Raw genomic sequence first — 25,557 nt, forward strand, 5'->3', positions numbered from 1 at the left:
ATCAAAAAGGTCAAGCATATAGATATTGTTTACTCTTACACCCTTAAACACAACGTTCTGTTCAGCATGTTCAATTATGCAGCAAGTTTTTGTGAAAGATACTTTATAGCCCTTGTCACACAATTGACTTATGCTTAACAAATTGTGTTTAAGTCCCTCTACTAGATGGACATTAGAAATAGTAGTGGTAGAGGGATTACCTACACTACCTTTCACTACGCCAAAAATGACTTTTAACAGCGCATCTTAGACAGCGCTTTTAAAAGAAAGCGCTGTCTAAGGTTAAAATTAAAATAAAACACGGAAAATGTTCCAAAAAAATAATGAAAGCGCTGTCTAAGGGGGGGTCTTAGACAGCACTTTCTAAAAGCGCTGTCTAAGACCCCCCCTTAGACAGCGCTTTTAGAAAGCGCTTTTAAATATAGACCTTAGTCAGCGCTTTTGATAAAGCGCTGTCTAAAGTCTTTAAATTAAAAAAAAAAATTAAAACCAAAAGCGCTGTCTAAGGGGGGGTTTAGAAAGCGCTTTTGGAAAGCGCTGTCTAAGGCATACCTTAGAAAGCGAAAGGTCTAATTAAAATAAATTAATTAGTCAGCAATGCAATGGGACAACAATGGCCTTAGGCCCAAGCCATGAAGCCAAGAGAGGTGAAAGGGTTCATACGGATCCATTTCAGATTCATTCCTCACATCTCTAGTATGCCTCACCACCGGATACCAGGACCTCGCCGCGCCGAAAATCGCCGCTGGCAATGGTGGAGGTTAAAACACCTTCACCTCTACCCCATTCTACCCGCATTGATTCTCTCTTTCACAATCTCAACCTAGCTTTCATCAACTCCTAGCCAAATTTCCAATCGAAGTAAAGTAACCGAGAATCCTAAAAGAGGAAATTCAAATTAAACGCCGACGAAGCCTAATCCAGGTTCCAGAGCTTAGGGCTATTGTTTCTTAGCATTCATACTACAAACTGGTAACAAGATTCAAAGGAAATCAAGAGAAACAAAAGAAAAGCCTACCTTCAGAGCAGTGGCTTGCTCTGGAAAGTGTTGAGCATATTGAAGAGGAGAATGCAGAGAAATCCCGAGGTATGCTTCTATCTCTTTCCTCCCATTGATGATTTCTTCTTCTTCTTCTATCACAATAGTTTGTAGGTTTTTAAGCTCGAATTATTGTTAATTATGCCAGAAAATAAGAGTGTGAGGATGATTTGCAGAGAGAGATGGAGTGAGAATCATAGCGAATTAAGAGTAATTTTCAATGAGTGGTTTTGATTTGTGCAGAAAAATGATTGATTCCTCATGATTGAGGGAGAATGAGAATATATATAGATGGGTTAGCAACTAAATCATGTAGGTTTTTAGGGAAGTTAGTTAAGAGTTTGGGAACTATTAAAGTTAATGGATTCAATGAAGAAGGTAGTTATGAGTTTGTTAACACTGTTAAATTTTATTAAAGGTGTTATGAGCTTGAATTTGAAGTTAACGAATGTTAAGTGAAATTAGTTTTTTATGTTAGTAGAAATTAATGTATTTAATATTGAAATGAATTAATTAAGAGAGTACCAAAAACAATTAGCTTGATTAATTGAAGTGATGTTAGTTGACAGTTAGAGATTGAACTAAGTTAGCATAGTTAGAATAGTTATGAAACTGACAGTTAGTGATTGTTAGATTGAGGAAATTAAATTTAATGTAGTTAGATGAAATCGATGTGGAAAAACAGTTAGGTTGAAATGGAATAGTGATGTCAAGTTAGTGAAGAATTGAAGTTAACTTAGAGTTATGTTGACAATTAGAAATAAGGACTGTTATATATGGATTGAATTTGATGTTAGCATGAAAGTTATGCTAAGATTTGTTAGGGTGAATCAGAATTTAAGTTTGTAGGCTATGTGTGTCAACTACTAATATAAGTTACGCAGGCTGTTAGAAAAATAGAAGATGAGCGTATTGTTAGTTATTACATTATGTTGTCAAGTGGAATTACATTGATTGTATGTTGAATGAAATGCTTGGTTGTTTTTTTGAAATGGAACTATTAGGATTAGTAAACACAGTTAGATAATTAGTTGGATTGAACTGTCAGCATGGCACAAGTTAACTCTTTCTTTGTAGGTTGAATTGCTCAAGAATTCAAATGAAGAGAAAGAGAATATTCATTCACCTAGGCCACTCTATTTGGAGCTTCATCCTGGTTCCTTCATCTTTCTTTTAATACTTGTCCTTAATTCAAAATATTTTCTAAAATTTCTTAATTGTGTTGTATTATTTACAACTCCAATCTCTCAGTTACTACTACTAAGGAACCACAAGTGCATAAAACTCAATGGGAGAAACACCTTGAAGATGAACTAGTAAAGTCTAGGTATTTTTTTTTAATTTGTTCTGTATGTTTAGTATGTCTTGTTGCTTGTATAAAAACATCAAACTTAGTATTTGCTTTCAGTTGTTAATGTTAGGAAAGAGAATTCCGAACTTCGGTCAGAGCGTGACGAGTGGAAGAAGCGAGCGAGTTTCGCTAGAGAAAGATTTCGAAGTTTCAAGGAAGAATCTGAAAAACAAGTAGTTTATCACATAATAACTTGCGCTTCAGCAATTGAATCAATTGAGAACTTCATGACAGCATTTACTTGTTTGTTTCTTCTTATAGTTGTCTGTGTTGAGAAATGAAAATGAGTCAATTACAAATGCTGAGAAGAAAGCTTGCATTGTGATACAAGGTTTACAAGAGAGACTAAACCACTTGCAGGTTTTGGATGAGACTAAGTATTCTATTGTTGAAAATTCTATAGTTCTGTTGTATGAATTCTTGTTGGTTAATTCAATTACCACATAGATTGCAGCACAGGATTACATTGCAGAGAAGAAAAAGTTTGAAAAACATATACAAATGGTAGAGGTATGTTATAGTTACTTTTTTTTTCCTTCCGGATTTCTTGTATTAGGTTCTTATATTTGACTTAATTCATCCTTGCAAGAGTGAATGTACTAAGCTGAAGAAAGAACTACAAGAACAGCATAAAGATATTCAGTATCTTACACTAGAATCTAACCGGAGTCACGAGACGGCACGAATCGCCACAAGAGAAGTTGAAGCAGTAAAACAAGAGCTTATAGAAGAGCGCAAAAATGTTGAACGAATTAAAGAGAATTTTATTAGAGATATTACATTCTCCGATTCAAAAGCTATTGTCGCCGAGGTACGTATTTGTGCCTCAACTATTTAATTAGTTTGTTAGATGAAAATTTTACAAGTGTTACAGTTTTTGTTCTTGATTTTATTGGCTAGGCAAAACTGAGTGATCTTCAAAGAAAAACAAAATTGAGAGATTATAAGGTGAATAAGATTTCAGAGTTGTGTTTACATAAAGTTAATAACAGTTTTGTTTGTGCAAGTATTAAGGTGAAAGAATTTGTTATGAAATGTAGGCATGCACTATATGTCTGACTAATGAGAAGGACATGGCATTTGGGTGTGGACACATGGTAAGCTCTTATATATAAGTAGTTCCTTTTTTACTACCAATCTTTCTCTAACTATAAAGAAATTCTTATGCAGACTTGCAGAGACTGTGGATCAAAGTTATCAAAGTGTCCAATATGTCGTGAGCAGATCACAAGTCATATTAAGTTGTTTTCTGGCTGACTCCCTGTTTTTAAGTGCTTTTGTGGTCACCAAATATAGGTTGTACATAGATTCTCATAGTAATTGGACCAGCATTGGGAGGTTATTTGGCTCAGGTACTTGATGCTTCATAGCTATTTTAATTGAAGACACTTTTATTCGTTTCGCTAATACTGTGTGAAATTTACATTGCAGCCAGCAGTGAAATACCCTCATCTATTTCCAAAAGACTCATTTTGGGATAAGTAAGTGGATTTTACTTGATTTTTAGTATCATAAAGTTCTAACAATTCAGCTTTTCCTTCGATCCTTATTGTTGATGTGATTATTTTAATTGTCAAAACATAAACCATGCAGGTTTCCATATTTCTTGCCTTCCTTGTCAGGATCAGCTTTTGCATTTGTGGTAGCAATTGCATGCATCTGGCTTCCGGTATGAGTAAGCAACTTCATAGTTTGTTAAACATGTATAAGCATTTGATCACAAAATTCCTGCATCACTGTAGGAAACACTTCACAACCACCCTCTAAGCAATGAGTCTATTGATGATGCTGAAGCTTTAGAAACTGGAAACATAAGTAATGACGACGACAAAATAATCCAAAAAGATGAAAACCTCTTCCTGAACAGGCCATTAATGTCATCTATTATTGTGTACAGCATTTTCTCACTTTATAATGTTGCTTATCAAGAGGTACCATTCCTACTTTTGGTGACTTATTTGAACTTTATAATGTTGCTTAACAGATATTAAATCTAATAGGATATATAAGTAAACACCATTCTACTTCATGATAGGTTTTCTCATTATGGGCTGTTAGTCCTGGAAGGTTTGGTGGTTTGAACTTTACAACTGATAATGTAGGCGATGTTCTCGCAATATCAGGTACGTCTTTGATATGTGTCACTAGAGATTTATTAGTGTTGGGATTAACATATTTTCTAGCCTTCCTTGTCACATATCAGGTACATTGCTTTGTGCATTTCATTTTTCAAGATATTCTGCTTAATAACTGACCTCTTCTCAAATGGTCAATGATCAGGTATTGGTCTTATTGTCTCCCAGCTTTTCCTCTACCCTTCATTGGAAAGAGCTTTCGGACCTATAAAATTTGCTCGCATCTCCGCAGTAAGTTTTTTTCCATTCGTAGAAACTAATGCAACTCAGCATTACATTGGTTCTTGTTCTAAAAATGTCTTGTTACCTTATGTAGGTTTTATCAATACCTCTGTTGCAAAGTTACCCCTTCATAGCAATGCTTTCTGGCATTACGCTATACCTAGTTATTAATATTGCTTCTCTTCTGAAGAATGTTCTAAGTGTAAGTTTATCTTTTTGTTTATTTAACCGATCATGAGTGATCACGTTTCAAACAAACATCTGTATGTATTACAAGCTTATCTAATAGTATTTTTTTCTCAATTTCAGATGACGATAATCACTGGTTTATTTATTATGCAAAATAGAGCCGTGGTAATTTTTTTTCTTTAATTCTAAGCTTTTATTTCTTTTTGAAAGTTGATATTATATTTTGAGGAAATTGTGGCGTAAATGGAAAACAGGAACAACATCAAAGAGGGGCAGCTAATGGCATTGCTATGACTATAATGTCAATATTCAAAGCAATCGGTCCAGCGGGAGGTGGTGCAGTGTGAGTTTCCCTTTGATTTCTCTACCTATCTTTCATTGTTTCAAATTGTGAGATAAACTTGCTTATTGTATGTGTTTGTACAAACTTTTTCATGTTAATTTTCTTTGTGATTGTTTGAATCAATTGTGCTAGTACTAGTATTGCAATAATCCTGAAGTCTTATAGGCCTAGACTAAAATTGATATGGTTTGTAGTATATGTTATGACTTGTAAATGTGTACATAAATTTGTATATATTTTGATACATTTAAGGCAAAATTGGTTTGAATTGGTATATATATATATTTGTTAGCCAAAAATTCGTAGAAAAAAGGCCAAAATGGCATATATAAAATGTGATAATTGTCTGTCAAAATCTGGTTGAAAACAGGTAGAAATTCTGGTTTATAAACCTGGAAAAAATGTGGTTTAAAACAAAAGTTTCAAAAAATTTCGTATACCTTAGACAGCGCTTTTGTAAAAAGCGCTGTCTAAGGGGGGGATTAGAAAGCGCTTTAGGCAAAAGCGCTGTCTAAGGGGGGGGGGGGGGGGGGGGGGCTTAGACAGCGCTTTTTGAAAAGCGCTGTCTAAGGTATACCTAAAAAAATTAAAATAGGAGGGTATTAGAAAGCGCTTTTGGTCAAAGCGCTGTCTAAGGGGGTGGGGCTTAGACAGCGCTTTTCAAAAGCGCTGTCTAAGGTATACCTAAAAAATTTAAAATAAGAGGGTCTTATAAAGCGCTTTTGGCCAAAGCGCTGTCTAAGGGGGGGGGGGGCTTAGACAGCGCTTTTAAGATTTAAAAAAGCGCTGTCTAAACCTTTAGCAGCGGAGGTTTAGACAGCGCTTTAAAGCGCTGTCTAAGGCTAAAAAAAGCGCTGTCTAAGGTCTTGTTTGTTGTAGTGTTTGCCGAGTATGGCTCCTTTGTTATTGTCTCCATAAGTAACATATCCCTTCTTCTTTGCCTTGAAGTCTATAAAAAGCGATATGTCACCGGTCATGTGCCTTGAGCAGCCGCAGTCAAGAAACCACCTTCTATCTACGGAAGCAAGGCACTCATCCTACAATATCAAAAGAGAGAAGTTGGTACCCAATTTTCATTGGGTCCAAGTGGGTAAGTGCTAACATGGTTGCCTTTTGGCTTCCATTGATAAATACCTTTAGGAACAAGAAATCTCCTAAACTTGCATTTCTCAATAGTATGGCCAGCACGACAACAATAATGACATAAACCATGATGATGTGGTTGTTTATTCTTGTTCATTAAATCCTTTGGAATGAAAGAGTATTTTGCATATGGTGGATTTAACGACTTCTTAAACAACCTAGAGTCAATGGCATAAGTAACCTTAGGTTGTAACATTTTTTCTAATTTGACCTTGAGAGTGTTTACCTCTTTTGGCCAAATATGACAAGCGTTACAATACCTAACTTTACTACATCCATCAATGTTAATATCTTTTGAATTTTCTGCAATACTAGCTTTTAACGATTCTAAATCATTTTCAGCTTTGTATACTTTACCTTCCAGAAATGAAAAAATTTGTTTATCGGAAGATAGTCTTTTAAAAGCATCTACAGCTTTGTTATGCAGTTTTTCAAAAGCTATTTTCAGTTCAGAAAAAGACATAGAAGAGAAATTATTATAATAGGCTTGTTTTACCTTTTTGTCATTGATTTTCTTCTTGTGGTAGGACAGATTTTTGGTGTGAGCCATAAGGCACGGATTTGCGGTTTCATCACTATCACTTGAGCTTTGTGTGCTTGATGAATCACTATCACTTTCCCATGCAATGTAAGCTCTTCTTTGTTTGTTGTACCCTTTTGGTGAAGCTTTTCTTTGATCCTTATATTTCATAGGACAGTCTGTTTTATAATGTCCAGATTTACCACAATTAAAACGAGATCCTCTTCCTCTACTCTTCTTATTCTCTTCCTATTTCGCATCTGTAGATTGTCTTCGAAACTTCATGAGGTTTTTGTCGGAATGCTTGACTCCATTCCTTCGAATGAATCTATTATATCTCCTTACAAACAGTCCCATTTCCTCATCATCCGAATCTTTGTCACTACTAGAATCATTGTCACTTTGCCCTTTTCGTGAGGACTTAGAGCTAGAGGCCACAAGAGCTATTGGCTTCTTCTCTCCCTCTTTGTCTCTTTTCTTCTCCTTTTCCTTCTTACTTTTGTTCTCATATTTTTCAAGACTTTCCAATGCTTGCTGATGTTCTTCCAGCTTTCCAAACAGAGTTGTAATCGTAAGTCTCGTTAGATCGTTGGCTTCCTTAATTGTTGTTACTTTAGGTTGCCATTCCCTGCTAAGACACCTGAGAATTTTATTAGTAGCAATTTCATTGGAAACAGGTTTTCCAAGTGCATTCAACCTATTAGTGAGATGAGTGAATCTCTTTTGCATGTCGGAGATAGATTCTCCTTGTTTCATGCGAAAGAGCTCAAACTCTTGATTTAAAGTGTTAATACGGGACTGTTTTACTTCAGTAGTACCCTCATGGGTAACTTCTAAAGCATCCCACATTTCTTTAGCTGTCGTGCAATGAGATACTCGATAATACTCATCAACACCAAGTGCTGAAATTAGCATATTTCGAGCTTTCCAATCACACGACCACTTTTTCTCATCTTTCTCATTCCAATCAGCTTCTGGTTTAGGAACTATGGCACCAGCCGAATTTGTCATAGTAATTTGAAAAGGACCATTTTCAATGGCAGCCCATACTAGCCTATCCACAGAATTTATATGAACTCGCATGCAGTCTTTCCAATAGCCGTAATTTTCACCGTTGAAAATAGGCGCTCTATTATACGCCCCCTTTGGTTCATAATCCATACTGTTACAGGCAGCCACAGAGCACCAGCGAACCGGCGCTCTGATACCACTTGTTAGACGGTGTGGCTAGTGATCAAGAGGGGGGGTGAATAGATCACCTCTTTGAAAATAAACGGATTTAAAATTTTATCAGAGCTATTGATACTTAGCAGAAAATTTCAGTCCCGAATCGACTTCCGTCTATTCTGAACCGCTACTAGAAAACCGGACACGCGAATTTATTGCTGGATTTTGAATTAGAATGACAGAAAATATTAACACTATAATCTTATCAAATTGAATGCACTTATCACTAAATCCTAATTCCAATGAATAAAACTCAGCTAACAGTTTTGTCAAACAGTTGGTGTGTATGTGATCAATGATGAACAACAGTGGAGTTTAGTTAAAGAATTTTTCTTGCCACTGCTGTATCGCAAAAAGTACAGCCACAACACACTAACTGAAATTGCAAAACTGTTGGAAACGTAAAGAGAAGTAAGGAAAGAATACGATACGCAGAGATTTGGTAAGGAAGTTCCCCACGTCGTCCTCGCGTGTGGGTACGTCTCCCTCTCAATTTCAAATGAAATTGAGAACTTTGATTATCAATAATGCCGAATTCGTTGATACAAGGTTACGATACAAAGACAGAATTCTAAATGCCAAGAACTTCTTCTTGTATGAAACCTCCACTTGATCTGAGCACGATCAAGAATTTCCTGCACGAAATTGCAAACAATTCACCGGTTCCACGACCTGTTTGCGAAATCCCCCGATCTCCAAACGCAATGCTGCAGCTGAATCTGTTCTGCAAACGTGACTGACAAACCCTCAAGAACACTTCAGTTCTTGAAGGACAAACCAGTTGGTTTTTCCTCGAAACCCCCTTCAATCTTCAACTCAGCTAGATCCTTGATCGTTACCACTGAACGTTATCTCTTTGATCCTTTAATCCGAAGAACAAGAATGATTATGTGTTGATGTTCTTGAAGAAAAGAGATTGAGAAGATGAAGAAGATGAAGTCTCTTTCAGGTTTCTAATTGCTCAAACAATTGCTGATACACGCTCCTTTGATTGGTGTCTCAACTGTTTTTCCCTCTCAGAATTCGTACCTTTCACTGCTGTCACAAATACTACTTATATATGAAAAACATAAGCTGTTAGTAGATAAAACAGACTTATGTATTGATACATGAAGTTATGTATCGATACATACTGTAAGTTTGATGAATTTATGGAGAATTTAATTAAGCATGGATCGATACAAAATACGTATGTATTGATACATGGATCATTTCAACTACCATGGATCGATGCAAGGCTCGTATGGATCGATCCATAGAGCATTTTGCCTTTCCATGCATGGATACATGAGTCGTATGGATCGATACATACTGAGCAAAAGTGTTTTGTGGTTTTCAACATATGTTATGGATCGATGCATAGGAGTATGTATTGATACATACTGATACAAAATAGTTTTTATGAGTTCTTTTTAAGAGATGTATCAATGTGGATCTTTATGTACAGTCATGAAACAATAGTATGGGATAAAACACAAACGAGTCATGTAAAATAATGCACAGCCAACACTTGGATGATGATCACACAATTTGCTATCATTCAAAATTTATTCAAAGTAAAGAATTTGCTCACACATGATGAGTATATACAATGATGATGATGATGATAACGAGTACTTGAATGTAAATTACAAGGTGATGACATAAAAGTAAATCACAAGATAATAATAATAATATCACAATAACAATGGTTAATGAGTATGAATGACAGAAAATAAACCACAAGTCAATAGTATCACAATCGCAATAACAAAGGTTAATAGTAAACAAAGTTAATGAAATACAGTTAGTGACTAGTAATATGCAAGATAAACATTTGAGGATTATCTATCTATATATCAAAAGATTCAAAATATTGCGCATCAAGAGATAACTTATCATTGATGCAAAGTATTGAGGATGATTAATAATCATCTAACAATAGATTTGTTATAATTAAAGTCATACAACCCCAAGTCCATCTATCAATAGTTTGACAAATAGAGGATTATATCACTCAAATGATTATAAGTTTTTTAATACTTTTTTATTATGCAAAGTGGTAAGAAAACAAATAAATTGACACAATATAAATGATATATGAATGGATGACAATAGACATAAACATAAAGTGCTTGAAATAGAATGAACAATAAAAATAAATTGCGGAAAATAAATTGTGAGAATTTAAATAGCAAAGAAAATAAAGTGAAATAGTATAAATGTTTAGAAGTTAGTGGTTAATGGAATCAAAACAAGCAAATGGATTAGAAAGTTAGTATGCACAAACATGGTTTCATCTATGCATCAAATGACTCAAGTATTGTTGAAATAAAGGCAAATTATCAATGCCTCAAAGTATCATGAATGATCCATTGATCATTCATTAATAGGTTTGAAACATTGAAGGTTTTATCAACCTTAAACAAACATAGTCATGATATAATAGATTTCAGTAACCAATAAAAAATAACAATAAGTCAACAACAAATAACAAATGATATAGTTTGATAAAAAATAGTAAACAACAAGTAGTAAGAGCAAAAGTCCAAAAAAAAATGTGTAAGCCAAAACAAACCATTTGTCTTAAAGTTGACTCAAAACTCTCTCAAATAATAACCCAAGAACACCCAACCATTTCCAACACAAAAACAAAACCAAGGTGCTAAAGAGTTTGAGCTACAATCATTACCGAAAAATGTGAAAAAAGCTAAGTTGGTGTGATTTTCAGCTTGAATATGAAAGCAAGAGGTTTGGGATGGAGGTGACTATGGTTGAAAATAAATGAAGGGGTTGAGTTGTAAATGATAGAGAAGGCAAGATTTTAAGGAAAAATGAAATGAAAAAAGTTGGTGGAGAGTGATTTTTAAGAGGGAATTATTTGTTTTGGTTTAGGTTTAAGGGGAGGATTTGATTGATGTTTTGACAGAATTTTGGGGGCTGCTAGCTTGTCCAAATGAGGGGGAAATAATTTCCTATTTATAGGGAAAACAATTGAATAGGTAAGTGAAAAAGAGGAGTCGCTTTGAGTGAAAAAAGTTATTGTTGTTGTTCGTGCAAGTGTAACCGATTACATAGACCTAAAATGGCCTGGGGAGCCTTTGTTACGCAGGTGTAACCGGTTACCAGGATTTGGGGAACCAGGTTACACAAACTAAAAATGATCATGGAAATTGTGTTAAAAGGGGTATAATTGGTTTCAAGAATTTGAGTAACTGGTTACATAGACCAAAAAAATGGATTTTTTGCTTTGTTGCACATTTTCCTTTGAAGTTTTATTCGGAAAACCCTAATTTTTTCTCAGGTGTGAACTCCATGTCTTGAGTCCGTGTAAAAATGCCTTAGGTTATGAATGTTAATGAAATTATGATGATGAAATAATGAATACATGCATGTGTAGTAGGGATATGGATCAAATCAAAGTTGTATAGGGTAGGGTAAATTTGGGGGTATGACAATGATCATATGAAGATCCAAGTCACACTTTTAAGGTTTAATCCACACACAACCCCTAACTTTGTGAGCCATAGAGCTTTGAAACTATAGTGATCAACTATCAAGTGTTAATGTATGAATGATGCACATGAATGAAATATGAATGTATACAGATGAATCTCAAGTCAAGGATTGGATGAAAAGGTGAGGGAAAATTTTGGGGTCTGACAAGGGGTACATAGACGCATGTATCCACAATGACATATAAGAGATTCTAAACAAGGTATAATTATCGTTAATCTGATCAAGTTTTGCACCAATTTTACTTACGCTTTTATTTTACCAAATAAAATTTGAAAAACCCCAATTTAAATTTCAATAGCATGCAATTCTCTTTGTTAAGATAGAATAATACTTTGATACATTTAATAGACTTGCTAGAAATAACCTTGTATTTTTTACAAGACACTAATCACTCAGAGAGACATGACCAATTGCGCTTTCACATTTTCTCTCTTCCATAATATGGAAGCCTAAGTATTTGCATCATTATCTTTGATTTTTGCATCACACGAGAACCTTGAATATTATTAATGAGGCTTGAGATATCTTCACATTGATTATCATTATTTGAGAGTTGAGAGGTAAACCACCAGATGAGTTGTTTGATCACGATGTTCACTTTGAAGAAATGAATTGATCTTAAAGAGGATAGCTTGATTCAAGAGAATAGATTAACCAACCATTTTGAGCCCCTTTTACTACTTCATCTATCTTTAACAAATAAATACTTCCCTAGATATCATTTAATATTAAGTGTTGTCATCATCAAAACCAAACAACTACTTAGTAGACTTGCAGCTTTGATGTCAACAAAATTCACCACCTTGGATCACTTTAATAATAACTGCAAGCACATATATCTCACTCTCCTTTTTTTTACAGGATGACAACGCATCTCTCGAGAAGGTGGTAAAAGAGAAAATAAATGGATACAATTTGGAGTGGTTAAACTCTCCCTCATATGATTAGAGAGTATACTCTAATCCCCCTGAGAGTATACTTCTCCCTTAATTTATAATACCAGGCGCAGTTGTTTTCTTGATCTTGGGAAGAAAAGAAATCTGAGTGGTAAAAGGTTGAACATCTGAATGTGTTAGATCTTTTTGGTGCTATTGATGATGATGAAGAGAAGGAGAAGAAGAATATTTTTGCTCTAAAACTCAATTGTGCACACAAGAGAAGAAAGTAAAATGAGATGAGAAAGGAGGAAGAAGAATACCTTTAAATAGGCACTGCATAATCGATTAAAAAGGCTTCATAATCAATTATTTCATTAAATGAGCTTGGTTAGCAGTTGAGAAATGGATGTTGTGCTGATTCCAAATGCTATAACTGATATACCATTAGGTCTAGTCGATTAGAACATGCAAGATTTGAATTTTGAATTTTTCTAATCAATTATACCATTAGGTCGAATCGAATGTTTTTTTTCTTTTTCAGCCTCTTTGGTATTTTAGGTCTTGGATTTATTTTGGGCTTTGATATTTTAATTTTGGCACCCCCTTTCTTCATTTTTGCACCCTATTTCTCCAAAAATGCTTAAAAATTAAATCGATCTAAAAAGTGTACCACTTTAAATCCCAAGTAGACTTGAGAAAACTCCCCCATTTCGAGGGAATGACAAAAAGGTGTTATAAATCCTTCTTTGTGAATCGTTTGAGACGAGAGTTATGTTAAATCATGAAACTGATAAATTCATTACATAAAAAAAACCTTAATGCGCTTTTAAAGAGAATGAAAAAAAGTGATGTAGATCCTTCTTTGTAAATTTATTTGAGACGAGAGTTAGGCTAAACCATGAAACTGATAAATTCATTACTGAAAAACACCCTAATTACGTTCCTTAATAAACATTATTGGAACATAGTCATTAGGGTCATTAAAGGTAATTGATAAATATTTTCTATTGTATACTCAAGGTATAGATTACTTTGCATACCTTAATTCAATATCCATGAAAAATTCATTAAGAGATGCAAAGCATCCTTGTAAAACAAATTAGGTTTTCACCATTGGCACCCATAACTTTTTGGGTTCTAGTGTGTTAGTAGCTCTAAGAGATCTAGGATTTTTACATTTATACCTTTTTAGTTTATCATAACAAGACGATTCTAAGTGGACAACCCTATTACAAAGCGAGTATTTATAAATAACTCGATTCACTTTCTTCCTATGTGATCTGCTTGATTTAAAACCTAATTCGTCTTTATTCAAGGAAGACATTTGATTTGATAAAATCAAATATAGATTTTATTTCCCCTTAGTAAATTTACTTAGGGTTTCATGCAATGATTTTACTTCCTTTTTCACAGAGACACAAGTCTCACATTTATTAGCTTGGTTTCTAAGATTAGTCATTTCATCTCTTAAAGTTTGATTGTTATTCTCTAGAAACCCAATATAATCTTTAAGATCTAAGTTTCCCTTTTCAATCTTATCAAGTTTCACATTTGAATTAGAATTTAATTTAAGAAATTGATTGTATGATAAAGTTGTTATCTCAAAACTATCTTTTTTTGTGGGAACTTTGAATAGGTATATTCTTCTCCTTCATCGGATGATGGATCTTCGAAGATTCTACTATAGGTTAATTATTCAAAGGTTCTTCTAGATGTTGAGTCTCTAAATAAATTTCTTGTTGAGACATCTTCCTCATCTCTTCTTTTGAAGATTCCACTTGATGAAGCTTCTTCATATTTTTCATTTTTTGAGGTAGATATTCTTGATAAAGTTTCTCCATTCTCAAACACCGAATCTTCCGAGGATCGTTCGCCCATTGAGGTTGTTCTTTCAAATGAAATATCCATAGTTTAATTTTCTTATTCTTCTTCAGAATAGTTATTTGATGAAGTTTCTAGAGATTATTTTAGGTTTGAGCTCATCCCTTCATCCTTAAAAAGTTGAATCGACCCATTAGTTTTCTCAATGATTTCTTACTTCTTGAATTTTTACTAAAATATATAAACATCCTCATCTCTAGATTTAAGGATTGAATCAGGTTTATGATTTCAATTTTATAACTCTTAGATATTTATTAGTGGCAAAGGTTCTAACATGGCTTCCAAGAATTCTAAAGGATGAACAACATCTGTGAAGATAACATGCATATTCATCTGATGTTTCTTTGCCTCGTGTGTTTATTCTCTCTTGTTTGATAATTTAAGAGACTTCTTAAATCATTTCCAAAGTGTCCCACATTTACTTGGTAGAATTATATTTAAGGACATAAAGAAATTGATTTACACTTAAAGACATAACCAAAAAGGTTTTAGCTTTAAAATCAAATTCAAACTTTCTCTTGTCTTCTTTGGTCTAGAGGATATCAAGTTTATCTACTACTTTTCCATTAATATAATGTGTAGGGATAAATAGATAATTGATTATTGTTTCTCACAATTCATAATAAATACTTTGAATAAAAATTTCAATTCTAGCTTTCCACAACCACTACGCCAAATAAGGGAAAAGAGGGCGCTTATTTTGGCCTATAACAGCGCTTTTAAGCGCCCTCTAAAGTGGCGCTGGCATAGGTAAAGACAGCGCTTTGTTTTCCTGGAGAAAGCGCTGTCTAAAGTGGCCCTTTAAGGGCCACATTATAGTGCGCTTTCAGAAAAAAGCGCCCTCTGGAGTGGTCCATAAAGGGAAACCTTAGAGGGCGCTTTCTGGAAAAAGCGTCCTCTAAAGTTGTCAATGTAAAGTGTTTAGAGGGCGCTTTCTGGAAAAAGCGCCCTCTAAAGTTGTCAATGTAAAGTGTTTAGAGGGCGCTTTCTGGACAAAGCGCCCTCTAAAGTTGTCAATGTAAAATGTTTAGAGGGCGCTTCCTACATAAAGCGCCCTCTAAAGTGTTAAGCGCCCTCTAAAGTTGTCAATGTAAAGTGTTTAGAGGGCGCTTTCTGGATAAAGCGCCCTCTAAAGTTGTCAATGTAAAATGTTTAGAGGGCGCTTCCTACAGAAAGCGCCCTCTAAAGTGTTAGTTATTTTAAAAAAAATTGTTTGAAAAACAGTGGATATTTAATTGGTAACCTGTTCGCATGCTGCAAAAGTGTAAAATTCATATTGATTTCATCCTTTAATCCAATGTTATACACCATTAATCCATTGATATATACAACATGAATCCATTTATATACAACATTAATCCTCCATATATACAACATAATATATGATTCTTTGATCAACAATATACAACAACATATTCATGAGTTAGTAAAAGTACAACAACAATATACAACATATATACAACAACAGCATACAACAACAACATTCCATACATATATGTACAACAATATACAACCTAGCTATATGATTCTTTGATCAACAATGAATTGACACAATTCATCCTTCATTTCATCCAAATGAGCTCTTGAGTAAGATTTGTATTCCTCAAAGTACTACAATTAAGAGAATAAAACATATTCATGATTTAGTAACAAATTAGATGAAATATCCGATAATATTAAAATAAACCCTAAGTTATTATTCCATACCATTTTTGGGATGTCTATACGATTCAACGCAATGATATCTCTCATAAATCTCAATACAAAAAATCCGCAATCGACCGAATTATTTTGCTGAGGACACTACACAGAAAAACAAACAATATATATATAGTTAATTTCTTACAAACACTATTATAAGCAAAAAAACAAACACTATTATAAGCAAAAATAAGATACTTAATATATACCTGAACTCTGATCCAGGTAATGTCCTTCCTATTGCGATAATTCTTTTTCGATCTAAATTTTATTATTGCCCGAACAAAATAAAAACGTATATTGAGATCAATCTGACAGACATAATTAAATATACAAATACACACGAATATTTAGACTACTCATTGAAATGTGTAAATAAATTGTTCAACTAAGTAAATTATAGATTGATCGGAGTACCATATGTATGTATGAATGACAACGATGCCCAATTCGTCGTGTTCAAAAAGTTTTTGCATGTCCTCCTTTGCAATTATTTCGAAATGAGCAGCTCCGAAAACACCTTCATCAAAATCTATACTACGAATGGCCCCTTGCATAATATCGGACTCATTCACCATTTTCTCAAGACGCATCATAATTTGAGATTTTGTCCCGGACGTCGTTGGAGGAATATCGTTACCAGCTTTTTTCAACTTTCGACCGGGAACCTAAAAATTCATATAAATTAAATCATGACTTTTTGTGATGCAACAGAATCGTTGCGTATATAATTCAATAGGTATATATATTTGTACCTCTTTTAGAGATGCAACCGACTTGATGCGTCTTGAAATCCCTTTACCAGCTTTATGCGTGGGTCTTGTAGGAGTCTAACATTACCATGTAATAAGTGTAACACCTCAAAATTTGCCCTCCTTTCTTGGGACTAGCATTAACATATTTGCATATCATTTTAGGGCATTAGGCATTTCATATTGCATATCATGTGGTTACATTGTGCTAGCTATCTTCCCAAGTCTTAATCAGGAGGTAGGAAGTCAGAAAGTGCAAGCCTAGGGTTTATTGACTGATCATGGGCCATCTGAGGATTGGGCTGTGAATTAGGGTTTCAAGATTCTCAAGGGTATTGGTCTTCATATTGGTTGAATTGATACATCATCATCATCATGGTTGGATGTCATCAGGAGATTGAAGAAGATTCCTTGAGATTAGGGTTTTGACCACTGGTCAACCCTAATCAGTTGTATTGGGCCAAGCAGGGCTGGATCAGGAGATGAGGTTTATGAAGGATATGGGGTTCATTATTTGATTATATTGAGCTAATTGAGGCTAGGGTATCATGCTTGAGCCATTTCAGTTGAAGATTGGAGCTCAGATTGATCTATGCATTGCCTGATTCATCTATCAGTTGAAAAAGTCAACTGTGGTCAACTGTACATGATCTGATGGATTTGGAGGTGGAAATGAGTTGAAGACACTTCATTCATGTTGGAACAAGTGTTGAATGACATTGCAAAGCTTAAAAATGAAGAAAATCAAGTCAGGACAAAAACTGCCAAAAATAGAAAGTGACTTGTAGCTGAAGTTTCCAAAAATGGAAAGTTTTTGACCTCAAAAACAGAAGTCCAAGGAAGCTTCAAATGAAAAATTGTTCAACATGACAGATGTAGATCTTGTTCTCACCTTTCCAAAAAGTCCAAGAACTTGAAAATCCAATGTGTGGTTTGCAAGATATGGCTCAGTGAATTTCAGAAAAGACCCGTAATCAGGAGGCCATAACTACCACATACTTTGTCCAAATTGCAAGTTCTTTATATGCACAAACTCCATTTGACATGTAATTTGAGGGTGCATAATTGGATTTTTCCAAAAATGGCCAAGGCAAAAAGTCACTTTTCAACTGGACAGCTGAATTGGACCAGGGGCAAAATTGTCCAAATGTCAAAATATTGGGAATTTTTGAATGGGACTTTTTCCAACACCTCAGGAATATCATTTTAAGTGTGTTTGAATATTCATTTCATGGTTAATGCACATGGTTTGAGTTTTGTCTTGAAAAATGGAAATGACAAAAATGGACATTTTGCAAATACATGGTGAGTTTGAGAAATACATGACCAATTGCAATGGGAATTGTTTCTACACTTCACATATGGTGTTTTGGACATGTTGAAACCAATTGTGAGCTGGCATGTGCTGTCATTGTGTATTGACCAATTTGCCCTCATTTGCAAAAATTACATTATCACTTAATTAAGCCAAATGATAATTAACAAGATTAGAGCTTGGATTAAGGGTGCATATAAATTCCAAATCATCTCCTAATCATAACTAACTCTCACAATTACCAAGAACAGATCTAGAAACCTCTCATTCTCTCCATTTTGCTCAAGAACACACCAATCTTCAAATCCAAATTTCTTCCTCAATCTTCAACCAAAACTTGATTTTCTTTTTGCTGTGATCTTGTTTCAACATGTACTAGGACTGTTTTCATGATTCATCATCAATCAAGCCTTGCATCGCAACTGTTCAAGAACACCTCAACAATGGCAAATTCGAATTAAGAGCAGTAGAGGTCGAAGCAATTGGAACTGGACACGTCATTCATCTTCCACGAGGCTCTAGTACAACTGTTTTGAAGAGTTGGAGCTTAAAGCCGCGATCTACGCACTGCCATTGCCGGTATGTCGAAATTTTGAATCTCCTGTTTTGTTCGATTGATAGGTGCTTTGTGTAGTGCATTTCTTGTAGAATCCAATGGTGCTTGCGGTTTATAGAATGGTTGACTGTAGCTTAAGAAATCGCGATTTGAAGTTATGAATGCAAACCCTAGGTTGTTCGATTCTCTTGATTTAGGAACTTTTAGGATGTAATAGTGTGATATTTGTGTTCCTCTTGATTAGACGAATCCAACGACTATAGCCTCGTCCATTTCTGTTAACATTTGATGTTCTTCGTTTTTTTAAAATTCTGGAAAAATGTGTGAGGAAGACGATGGAAAAGTTGAGTTTGATCCAAATTCCTGTTTGAATTTTTGAAACTTGTGTTTCCCGCCAGCGCCAATTATTATTACTCATAATTTTCTGATATTTTATTTAATTATTAAAAATTGTTTAGGACCTTTAAAAATTCATAAAAAATAGTAAAAAATTCCTAAAAATATGGAGATTTTTTCTATGACATTGTTGACTTGTGTAGAATTTTTTTGACCTATTGGTCAAAGTTGTGCATGGTATATTTTTGGTTTGACCTAAGGTTCTTTCACATGTATGACATTTCGACACACTTTACCATTTTAATTGTGAAATGCACATGCTTGCAAATAAATTCTTGAAAATTTTTGTGGTGGTTCTTGACTCATTGAGGATTATTTATATGTAAATTTCATGAATTTTTGATACCTGGTTAGAGAGCAGCAAATTCTGGAACTTAGGTGTGACAATTTGTGTCACACCTCTTGATGTCAACTTGTTGAATTTAATTGGATGACCTATGCATGTTAGAATTGAATGAAATTTGGCATGGTGAATTGTTGATATGTTAGGATGTTGTATGAATTTTTGTAGGATTTTTCACTGTATTTTCAATTTAATCTTGATTTTTCATTTCTGGTTGTTGAAATTGCAAGCTCATGTGATACATGTTGGTAGATTGATTGGGAAATCCTCATATTGTATTGTATGGCCATGAAATTTGATATGCATGAACTAGATACATGTTAGGACCTCCCTGTTTTGGTCTCATCCATTTCTTTTTAGTTTCCAATGAGATATGAATTTTTGAAGTGGATGTATGCATTGATGGTGTGAATTGGAGCATGAAGTTGTGTCTGTTTTTGTTGATTTTCATTGACATGGTTCCACTTGCCCAATTAAGCTCAAATTTGACATGGTAGACCTTGATTGACCCCTGTTTAGGTGTATTTAATTTGAGAATTTTTTGATGTGTTTTGGTATGGATTTGAATGCAATACTTCTGTTTGTATATTTGGTGCTTCATTTGAACCAATATGGCTTGTTTTGTGCATGAATTGAACTTGATGGATGATATAAACATGAGACCAATGATGTTTGATCTTGTTTGATGTTAAGTTGATGTTGGATGGTGGATACCTTGCTGTTTTAACTTTTTTCTTGCTTTGGGACCCTAGGCTTGGCCTAGTGGTCTAGTTGCTAATATTTGCTTGATTTTTCAGGATCAAAAAAGCAATGTACATGGAGAATGATACAAGTTGATTTTAATTGATGTTGTGGATGTTTGTACACTAACATGGCATTGTTTTGTAGGTGTTGAAGCTTGGGCTTAAGCCTTGAGCTTGCCTTGTGTTGTGCATAGTTTGTTTAAACTGGTTAACTGTTTGTTGTTTATGGTTTGTCTGCTTGAATACTGACTGAGTTTGATTGTTTCCAGGTACTTTAGTTGCTCAGTTCCTTGTGAACTATTGCTTTGCTTTGCTTTGCATAAGCAATTTGCATTGAGGTAACCTACTAATCTTCATGTAGTCTGGAGACCCGGCTGTTACCGGGCCGGGCAAATAAATGTCTGAAGTCCTCCTTAAGAGGCAATGATTGTGTATGTTTATTTTTCAAGCCCAAGCAGGAAAAGACCTTCAAGTAAGGCAATTGGTGGAAGGTAGGGACAAGCAACCTGTCCCCCACTATTCAGTGAGTCTTCTCCTTGCTCCCATTACATGGTTGTAGCATTGAGATCAAAAGCCCAAGATCTGTGCAGTGCACATTGAGTCAGAGTCATCGAGTATAAAAGGGTTCCCCTATTCTGGACCCATGCTCATTCGTCAGCTCTCCCTGGTTAGGGATAAGAGCTGTGAGGTCTGATCCTCACTTCATCCTTTCATCTGCTTCACCTTAGCCTCGTAATGGCAAGGTTAAGAGCAAACACAGCCTGTACAGACGATTGCTTAGGCAGTCAAACCTGATTGATTGAGCCCCTTGTTTGGCTATAGTGCGTGTTATGTGGATATCTGATTGACATGTTTGTTTGAGATACCTGTTCTCATTTGATGATATATGATTGTATGCTTGTGTGCTAGCTTCTTTCCTGGTTAGGTTAGTTGCTTATGCAAGTAGGATAGAAAACCGAACTTAGGGTTAACGATGCATGACAACATTAGGCTCGAGTCTCAGCTCCCTAGTTGTGTGTCTTTCCCCGGTTTCTGGTTAGCAATTTAGTCCCTTTCAGGGGAACTACATCGCCCTGATCCTCGTTCCAGACGAGGTATGTAGGCAGGTGGTCGTGCGAGACCACTCCGGGCAACCTTTTTCTTTTTTGCGTGCGTTTGCTTGTTATCTGATTGTGTATGTTTGGGTTCGGATGCCGACGTAAGCCCAGTAATTGGCTGTCGGGCTCCACGTTTGCCCTTTTGATTGTGTTTTGGTTCGGATGCCGACGTAATTCCATCTAGTGGTTGTCGGGCTCCATGTTTGCCACCCTTGTTTGTTTGTATGTTTTGTGTTGTTTGGCGTGCGTAAGCCGAACTACAGTGGCTCTGATTCTTGTTCCAGACAAGATATGTAGGCATAAGGTGCGACGCCTTATCGAGCCCGTTTCTCCTAACCCCACCTGCGTTCCCCGTGTGTGTGTGTGATGTTTAGCAACCTTTTCTTTATTCTAGGACGTGGATCCCGTCGAGTACGACGGACGTGAGGGGTGCTAATACCTTCCCCTCGCGTAACCGACTCCCGAACCTTTTCTCTCTGGTCGCGAGACCATGTCTTTCCAGGTTTCTCTGAGCGTTTCCTTTCCCTATCTTGGGATAAATAACGTTTAGTGGCGGCTCTGTGTGTTTTATTTTTTAGGCTCGCCGGTTGATTTTTCGCAGGATGCGACAGCTGGCGAACGACTATAGCCTCGTCCATTTCTGTTAACATTTGATGTTCTTCGTTTTTTTAAAATTCTGGAAAAATGTGTGAGGAAGACGATGGAAAAGTTGAGTTTGATCCAAATTCCTGTTTGAATTTTTGAAACTTGTGTTTCCCGCCAGCGCCAATTATTATTACTCATAATTTTCTGATATTTTATTTAATTATTAAAAATTGTTTAGGACCTTTAAAAATTCATAAAAAATAGTAAAAAATTCCTAAAAATATGGAGATTTTTTCTATGACATTGTTGACTTGTGTAGAATTTTTTTGACCTATTGGTCAAAGTTGTGCATGGTATATTTTTGGTTTGACCTAAGGTTCTTTCACATGTATGACATTTCGACACACTTTACCATTTTAATTGTGAAATGCACATGCTTGCAAATAAATTCTTGAAAATTTTTGTGGTGGTTCTTGACTCATTGAGGATTATTTATATGTAAATTTCATGAATTTTTGATACCTGGTTAGAGAGCAGCAAATTCTGGAACTTAGGTGTGACAATTTGTGTCACACCTCTTGATGTCAACTTGTTGAATTTAATTGGATGACCTATGCATGTTAGAATTGAATGAAATTTGGCATGGTGAATTGTTGATATGTTAGGATGTTGTATGAATTTTTGTAGGATTTTTCACTGTATTTTCAATTTAATCTTGATTTTTCATTTCTGGTTGTTGAAATTGCAAGCTCATGTGATACATGTTGGTAGATTGATTGGGAAATCCTCATATTGTATTGTATGGCCATGAAATTTGATATGCATGAACTAGATACATGTTAGGACCTCCCTGTTTTGGTCTCATCCATTTCTTTTTAGTTTCCAATGAGATATGAATTTTTGAAGTGGATGTATGCATTGATGGTGTGAATTGGAGCATGAAGTTGTGTCTGTTTTTGTTGATTTTCATTGACATGGTTCCACTTGCCCAATTAAGCTCAAATTTGACATGGTAGACCTTGATTGACCCCTGTTTAGGTGTATTTAATTTGAGAATTTTTGATGTGTTTTGGTATGGATTTGAATGCAATACTTCTGTTTGTATATTTGGTGCTTCATTTGAACCAATATGGCTTGTTTTGTGCATGAATTGAACTTGATGGATGATATAAACATGAGACCAATGATGTTTGATCTTGTTTGATGTTAAGTTGATGTTGGATGGTGGATACCTTGCTGTTTTAACTTTTTTCTTGCTTTGGGACCCTAGGCTTGGCCTAGTGGTCTAGTTGCTAATATTTGCTTGATTTTTCAGGATCAAAAAAGCAATGTACATGGAGAATGATACAAGTTGATTTTAATTGATGTTGTGGATGTTTGTACACTAACATGGCATTGTTTTGTAGGTGTTGAAGCTTGGGCTTAAGCCTTGAGCTTGCCTTGTGTTGTGCATAGTTTGTTTAAACTGGTTAACTGTTTGTTGTTTATGGTTTGTCTGCTTGAATACTGACTGAGTTTGATTGTTTCCAGGTACTTTAGTTGCTCAGTTCCTTGTGAACTATTGCTTTGCTTTGCTTTGCATAAGCAATTTGCATTGAGGTAACCTACTAATCTTCATGTAGTCTGGAGACCCGGCTGTTACCGGGCCGGGCAAATAAATGTCTGAAGTCCTCCTTAAGAGGCAATGATTGTGTATGTTTATTTTTCAAGCCCAAGCAGGAAAAGACCTTCAAGTAAGGCAATTGGTGGAAGGTAGGGACAAGCAACCTGTCCCCCACTATTCAGTGAGTCTTCTCCTTGCTCCCATTACATGGTTGTAGCATTGAGATCAAAAGCCCAAGATCTGTGCAGTGCACATTGAGTCAGAGTCATCGAGTATAAAAGGGTTCCCCTATTCTGGACCCATGCTCATTCGTCAGCTCTCCCTGGTTAGGGATAAGAGCTGTGAGGTCTGATCCTCACTTCATCCTTTCATCTGCTTCACCTTAGCCTCGTAATGGCAAGGTTAAGAGCAAACACAGCCTGTACAGACGATTGCTTAGGCAGTCAAACCTGATTGATTGAGCCCCTTGTTTGGCTATAGTGCGTGTTATGTGGATATCTGATTGACATGTTTGTTTGAGATACCTGTTCTCATTTGATGATATATGATTGTATGCTTGTGTGCTAGCTTCTTTCCTGGTTAGGTTAGTTGCTTATGCAAGTAGGATAGAAAACCGAACTTAGGGTTAACGATGCATGACAACATTAGGCTCGAGTCTCAGCTCCCTAGTTGTGTGTCTTTCCCCGGTTTCTGGTTAGCAATTTAGTCCCTTTCAGGGGAACTACATCGCCCTGATCCTCGTTCCAGACGAGGTATGTAGGCAGGTGGTCGTGCGAGACCACTCCGGGCAACCTTTTTCTTTTTTGCGTGCGTTTGCTTGTTATCTGATTGTGTATGTTTGGGTTCGGATGCCGACGTAAGCCCAGTAATTGGCTGTCGGGCTCCACGTTTGCCCTTTTGATTGTGTTTTGGTTCGGATGCCGACGTAATTCCATCTAGTGGTTGTCGGGCTCCATGTTTGCCACCCTTGTTTGTTTGTATGTTTTGTGTTGTTTGGCGTGCGTAAGCCGAACTACAGTGGCTCTGATTCTTGTTCCAGACAAGATATGTAGGCATAAGGTGCGACGCCTTATCGAGCCCGTTTCTCCTAACCCCACCTGCGTTCCCCGTGTGTGTGTGTGATGTTTAGCAACCTTTTCTTTATTCTAGGACGTGGATCCCGTCGAGTACGACGGACGTGAGGGGTGCTAATACCTTCCCCTCGCGTAACCGACTCCCGAACCTTTTCTCTCTGGTCGCGAGACCATGTCTTTCCAGGTTTCTCTGAGCGTTTCCTTTCCCTATCTTGGGATAAATAACGTTTAGTGGCGGCTCTGTGTGTTTTATTTTTTAGGCTCGCCGGTTGATTTTTCGCAGGATGCGACAGCTGGCGACTCTGCTGGGGACTTGCTGATGTAGACCTATGCTGGTCCATCGTCCCTAAGCGAGTCTCTCCTAGCGTTCTAGGATTGGTTTGGGTTGCTTATTATGTGTTGTTTATTTATTGCATTTATTAGTCTAACCCTTGTTTATATATTTGCGTTAAATACTTGCATGCATCATTACTGTCATGTTGCCATCTTCCTCTGCAGGTGGTTCTGTTATTTGGGGTGGGTGTTCTGAGTGGGGCTAAAACCCAGGCCCGAGTATACACCTAGGACTAGTGTGGTCTCACGTTGCCTCTTTCATGTTAGATCAACATGTGCCTGGCGGCGTGATGTGCCACAAGCCGGACGAGGCTCAGTTGATAGTGCTCATCTTTGTGGAGTATCCGCTTTGTTTGAGTCACTCCATCTGAGTTGTTGACTCTGGTGACCAATCATTTCCCGGATCTTTGGTTTAGACGATTTTAAGAGAGCTACAATGGCACACCCAAAAGGGCAAACCCATTGAGTATCTCCGCCCGATTGTCGAGACTATTATCCGCCTTAGGATGGCTTGTTTAGAACTTACCTGTGAGGGGAGGGTTGTTCTATCAGATGTTTGTTCAGATAGCCTTCAGATGGTGACTTTTGATCTGTGATTCAGAGACATAATTATAAGTCGGATTTATGGTTATTT

At 36.0% G+C, this 25,557-nt stretch overlaps 3 protein-coding genes across 3 annotated transcripts; all 3 read left to right on the top strand.

The window, feature by feature from the left end:
- The first annotated feature begins 698 nt into the window (after nt 1–698).
- On the top strand, nt 699–2,727 carry LOC127094705 (uncharacterized). Its single transcript, XM_051033499.1, has 7 exons — nt 699–760; nt 981–1,087; nt 1,188–1,249; nt 1,924–1,995; nt 2,117–2,195; nt 2,291–2,366; nt 2,461–2,727. The coding sequence occupies exons 1-7, from the start codon at nt 699–701 to the stop codon at nt 2,669–2,671; spliced, it is 669 nt and encodes a 222-aa protein (XP_050889456.1). The 3' UTR covers nt 2,672–2,727.
- Nucleotides 2,728–2,739: 12 nt separating this feature from the next.
- Nucleotides 2,740–3,732, top strand: LOC127093027 (uncharacterized). Its single transcript, XM_051031926.1, has 5 exons — nt 2,740–2,900; nt 2,980–3,201; nt 3,291–3,338; nt 3,431–3,487; nt 3,561–3,732. Exons 1-5 carry the CDS (start codon nt 2,892–2,894, stop codon nt 3,645–3,647), a joined length of 423 nt encoding a protein of 140 aa, XP_050887883.1. The 5' UTR covers nt 2,740–2,891; the 3' UTR covers nt 3,648–3,732.
- LOC127094706 (probable peptide/nitrate transporter At3g43790) lies at nt 3,704–5,283 on the top strand (the record flags this gene model as incomplete). Its single annotated transcript, XM_051033500.1, has 9 exons — nt 3,704–3,742; nt 3,822–3,871; nt 3,984–4,059; nt 4,133–4,321; nt 4,426–4,513; nt 4,671–4,756; nt 4,842–4,949; nt 5,057–5,101; nt 5,191–5,283. Coding segments are annotated over 9 exons (774 nt in total), but the record flags the coding sequence as incomplete, so codon positions are not given.
- Nucleotides 5,284–25,557: the final 20,274 nt, after the last annotated feature.

This window comes from Lathyrus oleraceus, chromosome 6 (assembly GCF_024323335.1).
Source record: "Lathyrus oleraceus cultivar Zhongwan6 chromosome 6, CAAS_Psat_ZW6_1.0, whole genome shotgun sequence".
Lineage (NCBI taxonomy): Eukaryota > Viridiplantae > Streptophyta > Magnoliopsida > Fabales > Fabaceae > Lathyrus > Lathyrus oleraceus.

Coding starts and splice junctions, on each gene's coding strand:
- LOC127094705 (XM_051033499.1), top strand. CDS start 699: ATGCCTCACCACCGGATACCAGGACCTCGCCGCGCCGAAAATCGCCGC. Junction 1,250..1,923: donor AGAATCATAGCGAATTAAGA/GTAATTTTCAAT, acceptor TAAGTTACGCAG/GCTGTTAGAAAAATAGAAGA. Junction 2,196..2,290: donor CTATTTGGAGCTTCATCCTG/GTTCCTTCATCT, acceptor CCAATCTCTCAG/TTACTACTACTAAGGAACCA.
- LOC127093027 (XM_051031926.1), top strand. Junction 3,339..3,430: donor CAAAATTGAGAGATTATAAG/GTGAATAAGATT, acceptor TATGAAATGTAG/GCATGCACTATATGTCTGAC. Junction 3,488..3,560: donor CATTTGGGTGTGGACACATG/GTAAGCTCTTAT, acceptor ATTCTTATGCAG/ACTTGCAGAGACTGTGGATC.